Source organism: Mustela lutreola, chromosome 15 (assembly GCF_030435805.1).
Source record: "Mustela lutreola isolate mMusLut2 chromosome 15, mMusLut2.pri, whole genome shotgun sequence".
In the NCBI taxonomy this organism is placed as follows: Eukaryota; Metazoa; Chordata; class Mammalia; order Carnivora; family Mustelidae; genus Mustela; species Mustela lutreola.
In genome coordinates, this window is record NC_081304.1 from 51,091,996 (window position 1) to 51,114,135 (window position 22,140).

Sequence of the window (22,140 nt, forward strand, 5' to 3'; positions counted from 1 at the left end):
GCCTGAAACAGACAGCTGGTTTCCCTAAACAGCAGCACTTCCATGAGCAGAAAGGAAGTGGAGAGCCGTCAGCTCCCAGCAGGCCAGAAAAGCAAGTCTGCAAGAAATATTTATTTCCTTTTATCATAAAAAAAAAACAAAAATACATTTCTAATTTAGCTAAATCATGTCTATGGTGAATCAGTCTATGTTTAGCCATCTAACCTGATCAAATCCAGACCAAAATGCCTTATCATCCCTAAAAATACTACGATCTCATTAAACCACAGTCGTCTTCTCCCTAAGTATGAAGTACAAAAATATTATCTCAAATCAGTATTGCTTAACCATACAATAGCACCACATCCTAACTACTGAAGACAAGAGACAACTAGGAATTCCTTAGGGAGGGCTAAACTGTTGACTCCACATGAAGACATGGAAAGAAATATTTTAACATCCTTGATGTCTCATGAAAGTCTTCTCTTGCCCACATTTAAAGCCATACAAACCTCCAAAGGTTCGATCATTTTCTCTTGAACACCCCCCTCCACTACAAAATAGCATACGTTTTAAGACATATGGAGCAGAAGTAAGCTCCGAGAGCCAGGAAAGAGTCCGCAAAATGAGCAAACAACCACTCAGGGTGTCTGCGGACAAACTGAAACACCGACAGTAGTGGGGCACTAGGGTGGAAATCGAAGAGGTACTTGGAGGGTCAGAAGGCCTGAGAGCCAGACCATGGAGGGTTTCCCAAAGCTGAACACACATCTGATCTGGATTAAAACTCAGGAAATCCTCATCCTCAACTCCTCCCTGGGGAACTTCCATCCACAGAATTAAACACAATGAATTTCAATTTATCATTTCCCTACTCAAACTCCTTAATAAGATAGAAAATCCCTAAGAAGGGGGAAAAAAAAAAGCAAGGTATTACTATGAAGAACTCTATGCCAGAATACAAAAATTTAGATGAAACAATTTAAAAAACAATTTGTTCAACTAAAAACACAATCCTCAGGATTATTCTCCTTGGGTTTACATTGTATTAGCCAGCCTGAGAGCATCCTATGAGTAAGCCGGCTTGGGTTATCATCTCCCTTTACCAAGGGGGTGGTGTTTATAAATAAAAAATAAAGTCTTTTGAAGGACGCACAACAGTGGTTTTTTTCTGGAAAAAGAAATAAAGGGAGCTATCAGCAGAGGGCATCTCTTTTTTACTTTATATACTGCTAGACTACTTAAATTGTTTTTCCACTTACGGCCTATTACTTCTGTAATTTGAAAGAACAATAAAGACAAAGTGAATTTAAAAACCAGATAGCATGACTAGGTGCTCTTTCCAGCAGAAATCAGATGCTCAGGATCAGAAAGGGAGAAACTAAAGTAACAAAACAATTCAGTCAAGAGCATGAGAAAAATTGAAAGCAAAGTCTGGACTCCTGAAACCCACCCCTCACCATTTGTCTGCTACTCTTCCTGATTCATTCTCCACCCCTTAGGTGACTTCTATGGGTTACTCATAAAAGAAGAAAGAAAATCCTTGTAAACGCCTAAGGGATGAGAGATGAAGGGCTCTTTTGTTATGTTTATCAGGTGACCTTCAGAGAGCCCCCAGGTCACCTAAGGGTGGCCTTTCCTGTCCACTTGCATGTACCAACCAATCTTTGCCCCACATTTTCCTTACATGAACCTTGAAGTATTTTCAGCACTTTGGAGATCGTCTTTTGAGAGTTACTCTAGGCTGTCTTCCCAGTGTTGGACGCACTGAAAAGTTCCTTTTTCCTTTCACCACCACTCATTTCTCTGTCTTTGTATTTTGTTAGTGGTGAGTGGTCAAATCTGGTCCATTTGGGACCCCAGGCACCAGGTGCTCATGTACCCTTGGGCCCCAGTTACAAACTTAATAAGTGATAACAAAGGACTTCCCTAATCTAAACCCGATTTGCCAGTAATTCAAATTGCCTGATTCTTTGCAACAGGCCCACAGAAAGTATCACCCTCTTCTGTAGTTGTACTCAACAACAGGTAAAAGTTTGGGTTACCCTTCTGAAAAATCAGATGAGCCCCTATATCATTTCTCTGCACATAAATTCCAGAGACCAAAGACATAAATACAAAAAACCAAAACCACAAAGACTAGAAGAAAATGGCAGAGGGTCATTTTTATAATTTCATAGTAGAGAACTACCTACGTGATATGAAACCTAGAGGCTATTAAAGAACAGGTGCGGGGCCTCAGGATGGCTGAATCTTGGCATCCCGGGATGGAGTCCCAGATAGGGCTCCCAGCTCCACAGGGAGTCTGCTTCACCTCTTCTTCACCTCACACAGCTACTTCACCACACACACCTCACACAGTCCGCTTCCTCTTCTTCACCTCACACAGCTACTATCAGCCCTGTCTCCTAAATGTCTCACCCATCCATCTAGGCCTCTCCATTTCCAGGGGTGCCACCACTATCACCCAGACCCCTCACCCGCAGTGTCCCCATACCCACCCCTGCCCATTCTCCAGAGTAGCCAGTGGTTTACATACTTTAACAGACACCTATGCCCACTGATTTATAACAGAGAATATTCCTTTTCCTAACCATTTAACCATAACCTAACCTTTAAACATAATGGTTAAAGCTAATGTTTAGGGGCACCTGGGTGGCTCAGTGGGTTAAGCCGCTGCCTTTGGCTCAGGTTATGATCCCAGGGTCATGGGATCGAGCCCCGCATCGGGCTCTCTGCTCAGCAGGGAGCCTGCTTCCTCCTCTCTCTGCCTGCTTGTCATCTCTCTCTGACAAATAAATAATTAAATAATTAAAAAAAAAAAAAAAAAACTAATGTTTAGATGTATGTACTGCCTCACTGGCATTAAAGGACCTGGAATGCAAATTCATAATCAGAAGACTGCCCAAGCATTACAGAAAGAAAGAAAGCAGAAGTGAATACTCCCCCACAAAAAAAGAAAATCTCTTTTATTCCTCAATTACAAAATGTTTATTGCAAGACCTTAAGATACAACACATTTGAAAGAAGTAAACAGTCACCTTCATCTCACCATCTGAGACTGACCTGATAGTTTACGCTTTCATACGTACACTCACACACAAATGGGGCACATACTTACATTTTTGTATGTTTTAACATAATCCATTTCCACCTTTTTGCTTATCTCCACCCCTCCAAATAGTCAGTATTTCCAGCTGGTATGTTATCTTTTCACAACTTTCTTGTAGTAAAAAGTGTGTATTTCTAATGGTAACATTCAAATATTTTTTAACTGCCCACTATACACAAGACACTGTTCTAGGTGGTGAGGATATAGATGCCCTATTCTCGTTAAGCTTCAGTTCTAAGAGGTAAGAGTCAAGGAGAGACACCAAGCAAAAGAATTGAGTATATAAAATCTGTTAGAGGGTGATGAGTGCTTTGAAAAACAAGTAGGGAAGGGAGACAGTGCTGGGGAGGGGACTGCGATTCTACTGAGGGTGGCTGAAGAAAGTTGAAATGTATTTGTTGAAAACATAACACTTGTGTAAAGACCTCAAGGAGGCTGTGAATATGTCTATATGTACTACAAAGACAGAGAAATATCCGTATATACGGTGTACCTGGGAAGAAAGGCCTTATGGGAAAGGAAGAGCAGGGCCCTGAGAAAGGACTGCTACGGGGACCATGCTGGAGGCCCCTGTGAATGGAGCAGAAGCAGCAAGCCCAGGGAACTAGGAGGTGGGTTAGAGATATTAGGGTCATGCCGTGCAAATAAGAACTTTGGCGTTTACTTTGATAAAAATGGGGAGTTGCTGCAGAGCCCGAGCAAAGGACCGATAAGCCCTGACTTACATCACCGGGATTAGTCTGACTGCAAACGCTAAGAATATTCTTACAGGGTGTGGAAGCAAAATATTGTCCAACAGCATACCAAAAATGTTCTAACAACTCCCATTTCTACCAGTGATCCATGAGAACACTACACCTCCTCCTCATTTCCACCAGTAGGAACTGAGGCACTTTTTAATTTGCCAAAGGGATGCATGGGAAGGGACATCTCACTGTTTCTTTAATTTACATTTCCCTGCTACTTGTTCATGAATATCGTTTCATACATTAGCCATTTTTTTTTTAAAGATTTTATTTATTTATTTATTTATTTATTTGGCAGAAAGAGAGAAAGAAAGCACACAAGCAGGCAGAGAGGCAGGCAGAGGCGGAGAGAGAGGCAGGCTCCCGGCTGAGCAAGGAGCCCAATGCAGGACTCAATCCCAGGACCCTGGGATCATGACCTGAGCCAAAGGCAGTAGCTTAACCAACTGAGTCACCCAGTCGCCCCTTTTTTTTCCCCCTAAAGATTTTATTTATTTATTTATTTGTCAGAAAGAGAGAGAATATTTCACACATTAGCCATTTTTATTTCTCTTATGAGAACCAACAATTTATATCCTTCGCTTACTGTCTCTTTGGGTTATCTTTCCTTACCAATTTGTGAGACAATTTATATGTTTGAGATATTAGCCTGGTATTTGTTGTGTTGTAAATACTTCCTCTTTTTTAAAATTTTACTATAGTATAATGTATATTCATTAACATATACCGGTTGAAGTATACATTTCAGGGGTTTTGACAAATGCATAGACCCGTGTAACCACCCTCCCAATCGAAAGACAGATCATTTCCATCATCCAGAAAGTTCTTTCACCCCCTTGGCTGTCCCCGGCTCCCTGGAGGCACCACCCTCTCCTGCGCCTTCCCTGACTTCTACCACCCTCACTCAGTTCTGCCTCTTCTCAGAGCTCCCAAACATGGAATCGTATACAGGAGCTGTATATGGCTGGCTTCTTTTCCTCAGCACTATAGGGGCCACTTTTAGGCAACAAGCTTGAGCAATGGAAACGTGAGCCAGGCAGAAAGACCCACAACGACCTCCATGCTGCAAACAGGCTCCTTAAGTGACCCGCCTCGAAATGGCCACAGAGCCTAAGTGACCAACGTAACCACGTAGATACCAAAAAATGGAAAGCTCCATATGTGCCCCTACCACTTCACTCTGCATTATAAATACAGCCCCCACCACTGCCTCCTCCAAAGACAGTCTCTCCCTTCCCTCCTGCCCACTGCTCCCTTACGGCATATTCAGCAAACGTCTACCTCCTCTGTTCTGCGCTGAGTGAATTCTTTCAGGACCTGCACCACAGGCCCCCACCCAATCAGGACATTGAAACACAAGCTTATGTTTAAAATTAATATGCTGTGGGGGACGCCTGGGTGGCTCAGTTGGTTAAGCAGCTGCCTTCAGCTCAGGTCATCATCCCGGCGTCATGGGATCGAGTCCCACATCGGGCTCCTTGCTCTGCAGGGAGCCTGCTTCTCCCTCTGACTCTGCCTGTGCTCGTTCTCGCTCACTCTCTCTCTGATAGATAAATAAATAAAATCTTTAAAAAAAAATTAATATGCTGTGGCAGATATCAAGTTTGTTCCTTTTTATGGCTGTCCATTTGTTCATGGTACTATTTGCCATAAGGCAACTTTTGAAAAATTCTATAGCTTCTGAGTTTCTTGATTTAAAATACCTTTCCAACTCTTGAATTACAGTCATCTAAATATTATTCTAAGATTCCTGGGGCTCTGGGTGGCTCAGTCGGTCAAGCGTCTGCCTTCAGCTCAGGCCATGATCTCAGGGTCCTAGGATCGAGCCCCACATCAGATTCCCTGCTCAGCGGGGAGCCTGCTTCTCCCTCTCCCTCTACTCACCTCCCTGCTAGTGCTCTGTCTCAAAAAAACAAATAAATAAATAAAATCTTAAAATATATATATTATTCTAAGACTCTTGCTCTTATTTTATATATTTAAAGTCATTTGGAAATTAAATTCTTTTTAATTCATTTAATTCATTTGGGAATTACTGTGGAAAATGATGAGAACTGGGGCACCCGGCTGGCTCAGTGGGTTAAAGCCTCTGCCTTCAGCTCAGCTCAGGTCATGATCTCAGGGTCCTGGGATGAGCCCCACATCGGGCTCTCTGCTCAGCAGGGAGCCTGCTTCCTCCTCTCTCTCTGCCTGCCTCTCTGCCTACTTGTGATCTCGGTCTGTCAAATAAATAAATAAAATCTTTAAAAAAAAAAAAAAGAAAATGATGAGAATAGGGATCCATACTACTTTTTCTCAGACAACTCAGCTTTGCCAGCACCATTTTATTAAATGAATCATCTTTTCCTCACAACACTAGAAATTACCTAGTGGTGGATATTTATCCTGACAATTGACAAGTATGCCGGTGAAGTACTCCTGACAATACTTATCTCTTGTCCACAAGGCTCAAAGATAGGTATCTTTTGAATAACAGAAATGGTATCTCTCTCTTGATCTTAAAAAAGTCTTCAGTGGCTTAGTGCCACTGAAGTCAGAATCAAGACTGCCTGTGGCTCCTGCCAGCATTAAGGCCATCACCAGCTACCACCCCCCTCCCCTCACCCCTGCACTCCCACCCCTGACCCAGGCTTCTCCCAGCTCCTCAAGCTCTCTCATCCTTCCTGTCTGCTCTACACAGAAGACTCCTCTGCTTGGGGCTCTTATCTGCCCTTCTCCCACGTACCTAAGCCTGGCCGTCTGGCCGTCTCCCACTCTTCCATCAAGCTTAACACCATTTCTTCACCAAGTCTTCCCCACCCCACAAAGTGGGGAGCCCTACTCCCCTCAGCCCCATATGCTTTCTTCTCAAAGGTCTTAACTGTCCTTTTTTTTTTTTTTTTTTTTTTAAGATTTTATTTATTTATTTGTCAGAGAGAGAGCGAGCGAGAGCGAGCACAGGCAGACAGAGTGGAAGGCAGAGTGAGAGGGAGAAGCAGGCTCCCTGTGGAGCAAGGAGCCTGATGTAGGACTCGATCCCAGGACGCTGGGATCATGACCTGAGCCGAAGGCAGCTGCTTAACCAACTGAGCCACCCAGGCGTCCCTTAACTGTCCTCTTCTCCTTCACAGCATGGTGCACACTTACAATAAGTAGCTATTTGCTTCGTGTCCTCTTCCCCAACATGTAAGGGCCATTTCTATTTTGTTTACCACTCTACTCCTGTATACTCTCATTAACTGATCCAAGAAATACTAATTACAAAGAAATCAGTAAGAACAATGAACACAACAAAAGCACCACAGAATGGTAACAGGAAAGTCACAGAAGAAATACAAAAAAGCAAATAAATAATGAAGATGGCCAATGCATTAATGATTTAAGGGGAAAAAAAAAAACAACTAACCAGGTCATTAAATCAAAATAAATTGGTACAACCTTCTGCAAGGCAACATGCTAATAGCTTTTACCAGATGATTCCATGACCAGGAATTTACTCTACAGGAACACTCATTGAAATTAGTAAAGATATGTACACAGCTTTCTCTGCAGCACTGTTTCTAACAGGGAAAAATAAGAAACAACCCAAATGGCCACAGATGGGTTTCAAGTAATTATCATTTAGCCTATGGTACTATGTTGATATGAAAAGGTATCCAAAATACACTAAGTCTAATAAAACAAGTTGCATTTATATAAAAATGCTATTAAGTCCCTCACAATGCAAAGCTTAAAAATCTAAGTATAAATAATTATAGCTGCATATATATATATTTTGAAAACTCAATTTATCTCTGAAAATTGCTATTTCTTTTCTAATTTATTCATGTTCATAATGATTATTTTAACTATGGGGATATATTAATTTTTTTCATTAGGGAAAACATGTTGCTTTTTAAGTGTCATCTAAACTGAAACTTGATTTTTTACAGTGTTGGAAGTTCTCAATTTATAAAAGTGTATCCATAAACTTTAGACAAATCTCCAAAACTGATGGCCAGGAAAAACAATGTTTATTTCAAGTAGATAAAATTACTGTACTGTCTCTACCAACATAATGGAAGCAATTAAGGAAGCAAATCTAAAATATTAGGTTAAGACTGTTTACTCCTCAGTCAAATGCTCAAAAATGTATTTGACTGATATTCCACAAATGTACATATTTCTAGTAGTACACAATGCACAAAATACAAACATTTTAATGCAGTCATCTTAAAATTCCTGATCGTTTGATAATTCAGGTTTCTGAGTTCTTGTTACTCCTAAATATCTCACTCTACAACCAAAGCTAGTGCTTAACAACATTTTTCTAATAGAATGAAATCTAAGTATACTCTCTATTCTCTGAAAGCCAAATCTCCTCTGCAATTGACAGGGTTGTCTGTGCTTCTCAAAAAATGGGAAATTAGGGGCGCCTGGGTGGCTCAGCGGGTTAAAGCCTCTGCCTTCAGCTCGGGTCATGATCCCAGGGTCCTGGGATTGAGCCCCACATCGGGCTCTCTGCTCCACAGGGAGTCGGCGGCTTCCTCCTCTCTCTCTGCCTGCCTCTCTGCCTTCTTGTGATTTCTGTATGTCAAATAAATAAATAAAATCTTAAAAAAAAAAAAAAAGGGAAATTAAGAGTTAATATTATTTAAACAATTTTTGTACCAGGCACTGACTTGTACCACTTGGTGCCCTCTGTCTCCAGAGAGTAAGATGAACTACACAAACAGCTCTGAGGAGAATCAACATTTCAACCAGGGATGGTGAGATAAGTTTAGTTTTGACTTTAAAGTTTTTTCCCATTTCTTGCTATGCTGCTTTCAATTTCTTAAAGGAATGAGCACATTTAAACAGGTAATGAGCACATCCCACAGCACTCACATAGTCTGCACACGAAATTTAAATTGCAATTTGGGGAGAGAGTAATCACACACTACAGTCAAAAACTTTACAACTCGTGTGCTATTTATCTGCCCTGGTGATTCCAACGCTAGAAACTGAATGTAAAGAATCCAAGCTATGTTCAGAATTTATTTATTACCCTCATAACACTTTCTACAATGGAAAAAAATAAACATCTTGTAACGTGGGTTTAGTTAAATACTTCACAGTATGATAGGACTATGTGAAAAGTCACTACATGCAAAAAAGAAGCACATGAAGGACGTTTTGTCCTTTTGTCTCATAGTCCATTTTGTGTCACCCCACTAAAATTAAGCACACTGAAAGCAAGGACTTTGTTTTACTCCCAGCTTTATTCCTAACCCTTAGAACAATGTCTGGCACATAGTAGTCACTCCAAGCTTTAGAAAACAAATGAATTCGAGTAGTGGAAGTGTGCACAGAAAAGGTTTGAGCTAGAAACACATACAGCAGGCTCATATAACATGTCCATTTACTTTACTGGGATTCAACTGTCCAGACTAAGAAAAACAAAAGAAGGAAATAAAGTAAATCAAGCACCCTAGTCCTAGTAAGAATCCTAGTGAGAATTCAGGGAGAAGCCGAATCTGCTGCCCTACCCACCCCTCCCCGCAGATCTCAGATCACCGTGGCTCTCACACAGTGACTACCACACTGATTCTAGAATTTAAAACACAATATGGCCCCTAAGTATAAGATAACTACTTATTCCGGTGCTCTGCCCCTCCCAAAATAGTAATTTTCTCCAAAATTGGGCATTTTAAAAGGATTCCCAAGGGGAAAAATGTTGCCTTAGAAGAGAACCTCAGAACTTTGCCTTCCCACCTCCAAATAAAATTCAACTCTCCTGTATGTCATGGTGATAAACACAGATATATCAGGTGATGAATATGTATGCTTTGTTTTTATTTTTTTCCTAATACTTCTACAATTAACAAATGTTGCTTCTGCAGTAAAAATAAAGCTCTGATTTTTAAATAGCCCACAACAGTCCTTTCTACATTTATTACAGAAATGGTAGGGGAAAAAAAGAAATGTTAGATCTGGTATCAGTATTCCTCTCCTTGACCTAAAGCAACACTACTCCTGTAGTACAACTATAACTATACTCGTGCAGCACATTATTCCCTCCTATCCCTCTACACTACTTTTAAAGTTTTTTAGTTAATAAATATGTAATTCAAACTATATACCTTTCCAACAAGAATAAGGCAATTTTCTATTTCTATTACAATCCACTTAAATTTGTAAGAAACAGCAAAGTTCTTTACTAACATGCAAATTAAGAAATAATAATAATAATAAGGAGGTACCTGAACATCATAGAGTGCTACAATATTTTCATGCTGAAGTTCCTGTTAAGGAAATTGAGAATTTAAAATATTTGTGATCGCTCTAATAAATATATCTTAACATGCAAATAAATACTAAGTGTCCACACACATATACGTACTATATACTCTTTCTATATACTACACTTCCATTACTGGATTAGAACAATTCAATCTACAAAGAATAAGAGGAAATATGCCCAATCAAACTACCTGAACCCTAAATGCTTCTTCACCAAGATCATTTCTTACTTAGACACTTAAAAAGGTGAGTACTCTCACTGACAAAATAAATGTCACAGTTAGTATGACCAGACTCTCTGGGGTCTTTCGAATTCAATATACATTTCTAACAGCAATAAAGGCATGAAATTCCAAAGTGCTTTTTAAGAGCACATTATTTGCCTGAAAGAAAACGAAGCATGATTCTTAGCTCAAAGAGCTATAATTCTTACCAAAGAGCTCTCCACAGAGTAGTAGTTTTGATGAAAGCTGGTTTGAGGTGAGAGCTCTATGTTCACATCAGCTTGGGGAACACAAAGTTAAACACACCTAAGCCAGTTTCTTCATTGTGTAATTTTTCAGATTTTCTTTACTAAGCAAAGTGCTTTGTGACTCTCCAAGAAGTATGCAGTAAACGGGATTTTCCACATGTATTTGACTGGATGACCATTTTTTCCCCCAAAGCACTTGGATAACACTGCTTGTGAGTGATCTAAAAAGACCACTTCCAAGGTAAATAAAATTTTTTTTCGATTTACAAGGATAAAAGATTCTATCTTCCCCCAATTTCCACCCCCATATTTAAGTGTCACCTGAAAGAAATCAAGAGAAGGGCTAAAGGGATAAGAAGGCTGTGCCTCTTCTCAAACAGTAACACAATAACTAGAGAAAAGAAGAAATTAGAAGCTAAAATCAGTCTTCACAGAATCCCTCTAGGCGCTGGCCACAGGCCACAAACCTCTATTCTTAAAAATAGCTTCTGAGTACTCAAATGTCTCAAAAAACTGAGCATGCAAAAATGAGAGCAACAGGTGAAAATTCTCAAACCTGGCTCCAAGGGCCAAAATTACTAAAGATGTCATCATGCATTAATTTAAAATAAGTTTTAACCCAGTATGAAATACCACATAAAGCAACATACCTTTAAGATCTTAATTTCCTTCCCAAGCAGTATTTGTGATTTTGACAAGTTCTTTTTATTAATACTTTTAATAGCTACCTCCCAATCCGTTTTCTGAAAAGGAAAAATAGTGTTATTCCGGGAAATTGTTTTACAGAAACATCATCTACAAGGTGTTCTTAGCAAATTCATAAACACTGGGGGGAGAGGGGATGGAAAAGAATCTGAATCTCCAATAGGAAAAGGATTTCATAAATTAAAAGCTAATGTCCTACAAGACAGCCACTAAAAACATGAAGACCACATAGTAACCAGCAGGAAGTGAAACAAAGGACAAAGTTTACAGCCACTTTAAAGTTACAGAGAAATGCAGATAATAAACTGGAAGGCGGGATTTGACCGCCTGGCAAGATTTAGCCTTCTTTTGGGGCGCCTGGGTGGCTCAGTGGGTTGAGCCGCTGCCTTCGGCTCAGGTCATGATCTCAGAGTCCTGGGATCGAGTCCCGCATCGGGCTCTCTGCTCAGCAGAGAGCCTGCTTCCCTCTTTCTCTCTGCCTGCCTCTCCATCTACTTGTGATTTCTCTCTGTCAAATAAATAAATAAAATCTTTAAAAAAAAAAAAATTTAGCCTTCTTTTAATTACTTTCCGTTGAGTTTGCGGTTATTCTCATATTAAAGGAAAGTAAGTTTTTATTACTCTGATAAGCAAAAAAAAAAAAAAAAAAAAAAAAAAGCCCACTTTTAACAGGCCCCTTGCGAACAAGGATTTATTTCAAACGCCTCTGATTATTTCCACTCCCTACGTGCTCTTCCCAAATTTTTTAGATTCGAAAACCTCGTGGGACCCTGTTTGTGGAACAGCAAGAGCTTTAAGACATTTTTGAATTTGCGTTTATGTTTACTGGGATGGAAAAAGGAAGCGTCCAACCCATCTTTTCCACCCGCCAGTCTAACCCCACTTAGGGAAGGTGGTACGGGGCTCGTCCGCGCATAGAGGAACCAACGCCGGGAAATGCGATACCACCCCGCCCCGAGTTTGAGAAAGTCTTGGGCTAACGGGAAACCAGCCCGTTTTCCGCTGGGTCTGCAATTATCGACCTCAAAAGTGACAAGCCTTGGCAGCCCAGGGCGCGGAAAAACCTAAGGTGCGTCCACGCCCGAGCCTCGAGCTGGGCAGGGGACCGTGCTGTCCTTTCCGACTCGTATCCTGGGCACATTCTGGTGGAAAGGCACGTCCCCGCGGCCCAGGGCGGTGAGCCCCTAAGTGCACTCCGGTTGCCAGGCACTCTGCAAGGAGGAAATCAGAGGCCGAGCGGCCCGTCGGTAGGTGGAGCGCTGCCTAGCGGCTACGGCCTCAAAACAATCCTCGCCCGACCAAAACAAACCCCGCGACACTGACAGCGCGCACAATGGCAGGCCTCAGGGCGGCGAGCCGACCCCGGGGGGCCTCTGCGCCCGCGGCGTCGCCAAGTTTCAGGACCACCCAGTCCGGCCGGGGCCCACGAAACCCCGGCCTCGCCCCCGCCGGCGGGGCTCACCTGGCGGTGCCGCCCCCGGAAGACCACGGCGAAGGCCCCGTGTCCCACGAGGTCCCTCTTGCTGTACTCGAAGTCGCCCACCACCTCCATGGCCGCGCCCCCGGGGCATACAGCAGACGGGAGGGCGGGCAGCGGCAGCGGGGCGGGCCGGGCTCAGCACCGCGGGCCCGCCGGCCCGGAGCGCGCCCGCGGGCCGCCGGACTGGGGCAGCCGCGGCCCCCGGCCCGAGCGGACACTCATGCCGAGAGACCGGAGCAGAAACGGGGAAGGCCTCCGCGCGGGGCCGGGGTCAGCGAGGCCTGGCCCGGCCCCGGCCGCTCCTCATGGCCCGGCCCGCCGCCGGCCGAAGGCTCCCTTGGCGAAGCGGCCTCAGCGCTGCCCGGCCAGGGGCGCCGCAGCCGTCACTGTGCACCCCCAGAGCCGCACGCGCGACCGGGAGAGGTGCGGGGCTCGGTCCTCCCCATCCCCAGCTCGTCCGGCCGCGTCGGCCCCCTCAGCCCCGGGTGCTGCTGCGGAGGCGGCCGCCGCCCTAGGACCAGCACAACCACCGTCCGTGCGCGCCTCCCTGCCTCGCAGCGGGGACTAACGCACACGCGCGCGCCGGCCGCTCCCGAGCCGACTGCCGGCCCTCCGCGACGTCAGCACGTCTTGTAGGACGCAGCGCCCGCTGATGCCGGCTCCCTCCGCCAGGAAAATGAGTGCGCGCGGGTCCCGGGGCGCGGCGCTGCTGTCGAGGCCCGTCCCCAGTCCCTCGCCCAGGCGGGGAAGAAGGATGCGAGCGGTTGGAACCACAGCTCGTTACACGCTGCAGCCTTCGTGCTGGGCCTGGGAGCAGATTCGAGCCTGCCACGCCCCGGGCTGGAGCCCACTGGGAGGCGGGCTTCGGGGAAGCGGGTCGTGAACTCCCAACTTCAGGAGGGACCAGGCATCTCTTGTGCAGTACAGACCTCAGGAACCGATCAGAGCAAAGGAGCATCTCCTAGAGCCCGGCTTTCCCCGAGCCCTCTGAAAGCGGAGGTCGTGCTGCCAAGCTGCGTGTCTTCCCTGACCGGTCTGCGTTTACTCCCCAGGGTCCCTGAAGATGTAGTCGGGCAGGGGCTTTGCACATTTTGGGGGTCCCTTCACTTCTGTGAGAAGCTGAGGACTGCTCAAGACCCTCTTCCCGGAGAAATGTTTATGCACGCAGACTCGGTATTGAATACATTTTCCACCGCCCTCATAATGAGAACCCCTGCTTCCAGCCACCAGATATCCTGCTAGTTTGCTCTCAGGCTTACCTTTGAATAGCTTTAAGGGAGCTTGCTTTTCTCCCTGATTATTGAAGTTCAAGCATCAAAGAAATTACCTGGCAACTTTCCTCAAGGAAGAGTCTTACAAAACCTTTTTATAGACAAAAAACTTGAAAATATCTTAGAAAACTCAGACCCCACATATCCCGGTATGTTCAGTTGTTTAGTATATTTGAGCTCAGGTTATCCCTTACCACCAGAATCACATTTCCCACCCCAGGTCCATCGCGGCTAACTGACCTGAAGGCAGCACAGAGACCCTAAGAACCTCCAGCTGGAATTCTCAGAGGAAGAACCTCCCTTCCTCAAACCCTCAAAATGTAGGGTCTTGGAACTCTTCTATCACTTCTGTGCATACCTACGTCATTCTACCCTATCTCAAAATCTAGCCCAGGTGAGTGTTGGACACTATGGAGATCTGGAGCCTTCCAAATGGAAAAGCAAATGAAGCAAATATACACAGGGACACAAAAATTCATCTGGAAATGATTCTTTTCTCTGTTTGAAAGCTCCTTTATTGTAAATGTTTAAATATGAGTATTTAAATAGGGTATAGTATGTTTTAAAAGGATTTTTTGTATTTACTTGAGAGAGAGAGAGAGAGAGAGAGAGAGTTGCGGGATCGATTTCAGGACCCGGAGATTGTGACCTGAGCCAAAAGCAGAGGCTTAACAGGCTGAGCCACCCAGGTGCCCTGGAATATAGGATTTAATGTGTCAATCCCCACCCACCACCACCACCCAAAAAAATAGGTCTTCAGGAATGCGTCTTATGGGCTGTAGGATTCTGAATAAGTTACTTATAACTTCCTGTGACTCAGTTTCCTCACTTGTAAAATGAAGACAGTAACTGCCTCATCAGGTCCCTTAAGTGAGTTAAGCATGTGAAGCATTTAACCAGTGCCTGGCTTATTCAAAGAAAAATTTACGAAACTGCCAGGTAAGTAAAGTGAAGTCAAAGCTTTAGGTGGTACTTCCCAAATCCCAGACCGGTGCCCACCCTCAGGACGGTTCCCCATTCCCTCTTCTGTATACTCCCCCAGTAGCTCTCCTATGAACAAAATCAAAGCTCTTCAGTTCCAGGGATGGACCATCGATACCCACATAAGGGTGGTTTATCTAACACATGTCTGGAGAATTCTTCCTATTCTTTCTACAATTCCAGAATTGTTCCCTGCAGGAACAATTAGCATACATTTTCTGGAAAGCAGGGATCAATGGGGAGGTATACATCTAGACTGTCTGACAGCCTTTCCCATGTTGTACTTAGCAGTCAGCATCTCGGGGAGCACAGGGGGTACTTTCCCAGGCTGCCCAGAAGTGGCTGAAGATGCTGCCTTCAGGGTCTGTGTGCCAAGACGCTCCTCTGGGGGTTAGTACAAGCCAGGAGCAGCACTCTGACTTTCCTGCTGGTCACCTCACTGTCCCAGATGAGGACAGGTATACCCTCTGTCATCTAAGTCAATGGATATTTTACACATATCTGTGTCTCGGACCTTTTGTCGTGAGACATAATTCATAGCCTAGCCTTGTTCACAAGGTCTCATGCGCTAGGAGTTGATGCTCACTATAATTAACACACGATTTTGAGCTGTTTATATTTAATGTCATTAAAATTCCATCCCCGGGGCGCCTTGTGGCTCAGTGGGTTAAAGCATCTGCCTTCGGCTCAAGTCATGATCTCAGGGTCCTGGGATTGAGCCCCACATCAGGCTCTCTGCTCCGTGGGGAGCCTGCTTCCTCCTCTCTCTCTACCTGCCTCTCTGTCTACTTGTAATCTCTGTCTGTGAAATAAATAAATAAAATCTTTTTAAAAATTACATCCCCACACTAGGACATTACAAATTTTATTTGACAGAGAGAGAGAGAGAGAACACTAGGAGGGGGAGCGGCAGGCAGAGGGAGAAGTAGGTTCCCCACTGAGCAGAACCCTGGGATCATGACCTTAACCAGCTGAGCCCCCAGGTGCCCCTCAAATCCAAATTCTTAAGGAAGGGATTCTGATTGGCCCACCTTAGATGAGGTGCACTGAACAATCATCTTAAAGCCAGGGACTGGAGACGAGGGAGGCAATCCAAGTTGTGTAACTAGGACTGTTCCCAAGGCAAGTCCGCAGGTGCCACAGAGAGGCAGGGCAGGGCTTGAGATGGGAGGGAGGTCAGAGAGATGTGTCCAGAAGAAGGGACTGGACGGACAACCCAGAAAGTATTTACCATGGGTCAAATTCAGGCTTTCTTCAGGAATGGAGGCAAGGGGGATTTTAGTTTGCTTCTGAAATCACTCAGCGTGACTAATCTGAATCACTTTCACCGGTCTTAATTTGTCCAATTTAACTCTGTGCGCATGCATATAAATGTGCCTATTGATAAGCAATTGAAATGCATCAGTGCTAGTTAGTAAACTGCATAACAGTAACCCCAATGAGAGGTAAAATGAATTACTAACATAAATTCTAGTATAAACTTCATCAGGCAAACGCTGTAGGATGTCATGGTGAGAAAAGGGCCTCTTGGAAAAGTAAATGTGAGGAACGTTCGCAGCCCAGTCTCCTGGGCAGGGAGGTACTGGAGGTCTAGGAGAATCGCTCGTTTATCATTCTCTTCAAATGACATCATTGCTTCTATTTCAATTCTATTGTTTCGACTCTGATCCTGCTGCTGAGGCTTTGAATTCTTGGGAATAGTTAGTATGCAGGGCTTTGGCATTTATACATGCATGAATTTATAATAAATTATTGAAATAAACACATAAAATGAAGAGACAACAAGACTTGGATATATTTCGTAAAGCTTTTAGGAAATATCATAGCCACAATTCTTCTGAATAATAAACAGACTTCTTTTGGAATTATACCTAGGCTTCAGCCTAGGAATTTGCTGGTAATATGACAACAGCAAGGAGAATCTTTCCATATTGTTCAAGAACTGGAATAAAATTTGCATTTCTAAAATGACAAACAGTTTGATTATTTCACCCAAGATCCCGAGTAGCTTATTTTTGCTGTTGCCATAACTGTTGGACCCAAATGGTGCTCACAGTTTGGATCATTAAAAGTTAAAACTGCTGGTGGTGCCTGGTGGCTTCATCATTAAGCGTCTGCCTTTGGCTCAGGTCATTGATCCCAGGGTCCTAGGATCAAGTCCCACATTCGGCTTCCTGCTCAGCTAGAGTCTGCTTGTCCCTCTCCCATTCCCCCTGATTCTCCCTTTCCCACTCCCCCTGCTTGTGCTCCTGCTCTCACTGTCTCTCTCTCTGTCTCTGTCAAATAAATAAATAAATAAATAAGATATTTTTTAAAAAAGAAGTTAAAACTGCTAAACATGTATTTCCTAGGAACGGCCGTAATGTTCTGTTCATGCTAACAGGCAAAATACAGAATATTTGCAAACATCGCTGAGATAAATTGCAAGGAACATCATGAGTCAGTTTTTTCCAAATAAAGCAACTGAAATATTAAAATGCCTAAAAGAAATATTTTATCGACATATCCTTGTGATCTAGAGCTTTGCGCCCTCTTGTGAAACGCGTATCGATTGAAATGAGAAAACCCTGTCCCAGGTGGGTTTGCAGAAATGGGGGCTGACCCAGAATTGGGCGCAAGGTGATTATTAGAAATTAACACGGCTGGCAGGAGGGGGTGGGAGAAACATTGGCAGAGAGAGAACTGGGATGCCAGCTTGATCAAGCCTGGGCCACGGCAGCAGAAAGCTCTGGAGCGAAGCCTCAGACTTGACTTATACTGAGCCAGAATGCCCCAGCTCACCTCATCACCTGATAGGGCTGAGCTGCAGGTGCAACCCCCGTGGGCCAGGCTGCTGTCAGGCCTGAAGGAGCAGAGAGCCGAAGGCTAACCGAATTTCCCCAGCCGGAAGGAAGATGCATCCTTCCTCCCCGAGTTCTGGGCAGCACATTTCCAAGTCAACCTCAGTGTTTTGGAAAACTTACGGATCAGGCTGTACAATTTCTATCATCGTCAAGGACACGCCTATTGTTTCCCATACAAGTATTTCTGCTTTGCTTTGTTGTTGTTGTTAAAGGAAAAAAAAAAAAAACAAAAAACAGCTTATTTTGGAAACTTTCAGAGGGCTGCTGTGCTCCATTTGTCCATCTGTTTATTTGTGCAAAAGTACCAGGCTGTGGGGCGCCTGGCTGGCTTAGAAAAGTATGTGACTCTTGATCTCGAGGTCGTGAGTTCAGGCCCCACCTTGGGTGTAGAGATTACTAAAACAAATAAACTTTAAAAAGGAGAAGAACAACAACAACAACAACCAGCTTGCTAGGGTGGGCCAAGAAACTAAGCTTTGAAATTCTTCTGAATAGTTAGAATGCCTCTCTGAGGCTGAGTATTAGTTCTCCTGCCTCTCCTGTTTCTTCCCAACGGCACCTGCCCACTGTCAATCAGCGCGCAGCTTCTCCAGCCACACCCACACCCACTCATCCCTCCTCCCAAGAGGCACTGTGTTGGGAAACCAACAAGGGAGTATGGTGAACCAGGTCCCATCAATCCCAAGACCAAGGACCCTAGGGCTCGTCTTCCCCTGGTGGGAGCTGGATGAGAAGGGGAGTGGGGCAGAGGGCAGGGATGGGGTAACCAGTCCAGAGAACCACAGCCCTCCAGAAAACTCCCACAAACAACTAGCAAACAAAGGCACAAACCATTCCCAGTTCCACTCATTTCCTTCTCCTAGAGATGGACTGGCCGTCCTGGATTCCACCCTCTTCCTTCGTAGTCTGGGAGTCTGGACCAGAGGGTTCAGGCTGGGGGCAGACCCCTTGTGTCCTGGCTACACCATCCCTAACTGTGACCTCCATCTCCTCCTTGCTGTCTGCCTCTTCCTCATCTTCATCTGACTCTCTGATGGCCCTGCCCTTCCTCTGGGTGATGCAGGAATTCATGTCCCTCCAAAGAGCCCTCTCCACTCTGGAAAGTGGAGGAAATGGTCTGTAGCTCCGGGCTTATGCACAGCAGACTCACATCCTCCTGAACACATCACACCCCTTGGTCATGAGCTGCACCATAAGCTTCCACCTTCTCCTGCTCCTGGTCCCAGCTGGTTGATAGGTCAAGGTCCAGTGAGTGAGCCCTTATTTTGCAGAGGTGTGCATTGGGGAAGAACTGCTCCATTGTACCCAAAGACACTTGGCCTTCTCCTGGCCATACTCCCTCTGAAACTGTTTTCCATATCCATCTGCAAGGCTGGCCGGGGACCCTTAGGACACTGGTGCATCTCCCCCAGGCCTGCCATCACCTGGCCATGGACCCCACGTACATGTATCTTAATCCTGTACTTAAAGTGCATAATTGAAGGCTTGGAAGGTTGTTTACTGGTTCTTATAGATGATGTGGTGCTAACGGGAATAGCATCTAAAAATCAAATCATAGGGGTACCTGGGTGGCTCAGTCATTAAGTGTCTCTGCCTTTGGCTCAGGTCATGATCTTAGGGTCCTGGGATCGATCCATGCACTGGGCTCCTGCTCAGCAGAAAGCCTGCTTCTCCCTCTCCCACTCCCTCTGCTTGTCTTCCCTGTCTTGCTGTCTCTCTCTCTGTCAAATAAGTAAATAAAATCTTGAAGAAATCAAATCAAATCAAATCATATATTGAATTTGATGGTCAGTGCTCCGGAAAAATGGTTTCAATGAGGAAGATGCATGCAAAAACTTCATTTTGTTTTGCACATGTGGTGCCAGTGTGATGCTAGGGAGAAAATCTAGCATTTCAAAGTTTTAGAAAATTTTCAGATGTTTTCATGTGATGCTTAGTCACTGTGTTCAGTCATCACTAGATGATGCAAGACATTTGCAAATCAAGTAACGTACTTCAAATCTTCTCTTGATAAATGTTGTATTTACTACCCTGTGCAAATAAACAGCAGGGGGAAGAAAATAAAATATTTGAGAGCAGGAATTGAAATAATGACAGCGGGATGAAGACTTGGATCTCGATAGCCAGGCTGTGATCCTAGAACGACAAAGCAGTTAAAAAATTATATCAGTTGGAGCGCCTGCTGGCTCAGTCTATAGAGCACCTATTGGGCGCCCATCTTAATCACGGGGTTGTGAGTTTGAGCCCCATCAGGGGGGTAGAGATCACTTAAAAAAAAAAATTCAATTGTGATGCCTGGGTGGCTCAGTCAGTTAAGCATCTGCCTTCAGCTCAGGTCATTATCCTGGAGTCCTGGGATCGAGTCCCACATCAGGTTCCCCGTTCAGCAGGGAGTCTGCTTCTCCCCTCTCATGCTCTCTCTCTTACTCTCTCTCTCTCAAGTAAATAAATAAAATCTTTAAAAAAATAATAGAAGAGTCAGTGCTTTACAAGATATTGTTGAAGCTGCTGGATCAATTCAATGGTCCTCAAAGTGTGGATTCCTGAAGATTTCAGGCCATTTCAGGGTTTCCATGAGGTCAGACATTGATGTCTTCTATGTATTTTCATAAAAATATGAGTTGCCCTTTACGTTGTATTAATACTGGCACTAAGTGCAAAAGCCACTTTTCTCAGTAAATTTGTTTTGGAAAATATAGTTATTTTTATTACAATATGTTATTTGTATCCACTTCTAATGGGCTTATTATTGTTGTCTTTAAATAAATTAAGAATAAATTTATTTTGCGTTTCTTAGTTTTCAATTAGCAATAATCGCGCCTCGGATAAACCTCATTGGCTACGATACTGCCACTGCGCAAAGCTGCGTTTCTTAGTTTTAATTTTTAATACAGTAAATATGTTGGGTCTTAAAGCTAAACAGTTTGAGAACCACTGGATTAATTAAGTCCAGGATAAAAGTGATTAAAGATATAAATCTAAGGACAGGAAACTATGACAAAGGAGTGGGTGAAAGAGAAATAAAGAGAGAGGGTATGCAATTAAAAATAAAACAGGGGTACCTGGGTGACTCAGTCAGTTAAGTGTGTGACTCTTAATTTTGGCTCAGGTCGTGATCTCAGGGTTGTGAGATCAAGTCCCACATCAGGCTCTGTGCTGGGCATGGATTCTCTCTCCCTCTGCTCCTCTCCTACCCACACCCCTGCAAAAGGAAGAAATAGAAAGAAAGAAAGAAAGAAAGAAAGAAAGAAAGAAAGAAAGAAAGAAAGAAAGAATCCCAAGGGAAAATTTTGGTTGTTTAATTACATAATAAAGAAATTATTTAATTCACAAGTGACAATTAGAGTAAACTTCTAAATCTTTCTATTTATCAAATGCTGAAACTGTTCAAATGATGTTTTGGCCTCATGGATTGAGGAAGGACAAAAAGTCATAAAATTACGTCAATAGATTCAATAAGACATACCAATAATCTTATATATACTTGATAATAAAGATGTTGAATATATTTTTAAAATCTCTGAGATTGGGGTGCCTGGGTGGTTCAGTGGGTTTAGTGTCTGCCTTCTGCTCAGGTCATGATCCCAGGATCCTGGGATTAAGCCCCACATTGGGCTCTCTGCTCAGCGGGGAGCTTACTTCCTCCTCTCTCTCTCTCTCTCTGCCTGCCTCTCTGCCTACTTGTGATCTCTGTTGAATAAATAAATAAAATCTTTAAAAAAAATAATAAAATCTCTGAGATCATTACAAGGATTAAGAAAGGATTAAGAGTTGATTTTTTTAAAGATTTTATTTATTTATTTTACTGAGAGAGAGGGGGCGGAGGAGGGGCACAAGCAGCCCGAGCAGCTGGCAGAGGGAGAGGAAGAAGCAGACTTCCCTTTGAGCAGAGATCCGCACCTCCCCCCCCAAAAAAGCAGGGCTCCATCCCAGGACTCTGGGATCATGACCTGAGCCGAAGGCAGACCCTTAACCAACTGAGCCACATAGGCACCCCAACAACATAATTAATATTAAGAGACATTTGGTACTTATTAAAGATATTGAAATTATTTTCAAATTAAGAATACTGAAATACCTTATGACTTCCAATTTAATGGAGAATTCCTAAGGAGAGTTTACTATATTCCCTATGGTTAAAGCATGTTCTGCACAGAGCCCTCATTTAACTAGTGACAGTCAGCCACATCAGAGAAATGATCATCCAACAATTTCAAAACATTAACAAATCATTCACGATTTTCAAAGTAATTTAATAAATTATGCTACATCGTATATGTGCTGGTAAAAAACTTTGTGGCATATTGTTTC

At 43.8% G+C, this 22,140-nt stretch overlaps 1 protein-coding gene and 1 non-coding gene across 3 annotated transcripts in view; both read right to left on the minus strand.

The window, feature by feature from the left end:
* The window catches only part of LOC131817041 (serine/threonine-protein kinase ULK2), an 84,018-nt gene extending 71,166 nt beyond the window's left edge, over positions 1 to 12,852 (minus strand). For both annotated transcript variants that reach the window (XM_059150395.1, XM_059150394.1), the window contains exons 1-3: positions 12,717 to 12,852; positions 11,200 to 11,292; positions 10,038 to 10,079 (exon numbers count right to left, since the gene is read on the minus strand). In XM_059150395.1, coding sequence (XP_059006378.1) covers positions 10,038 to 10,079; positions 11,200 to 11,292; positions 12,717 to 12,806 — 225 coding nt within the window. In that variant the 5' untranslated portion in view covers positions 12,807 to 12,852. The remainder of the gene's footprint in view (positions 1 to 10,037; positions 10,080 to 11,199; positions 11,293 to 12,716) is intronic.
* Positions 12,853 to 20,557: 7,705 nt separating this feature from the next.
* LOC131817307 (U4 spliceosomal RNA) lies at positions 20,558 to 20,694 on the minus strand. The gene has a single exon (XR_009348488.1). It is a non-coding gene; the product is annotated as a U4 spliceosomal RNA (small nuclear RNA).
* Positions 20,695 to 22,140: the final 1,446 nt, after the last annotated feature.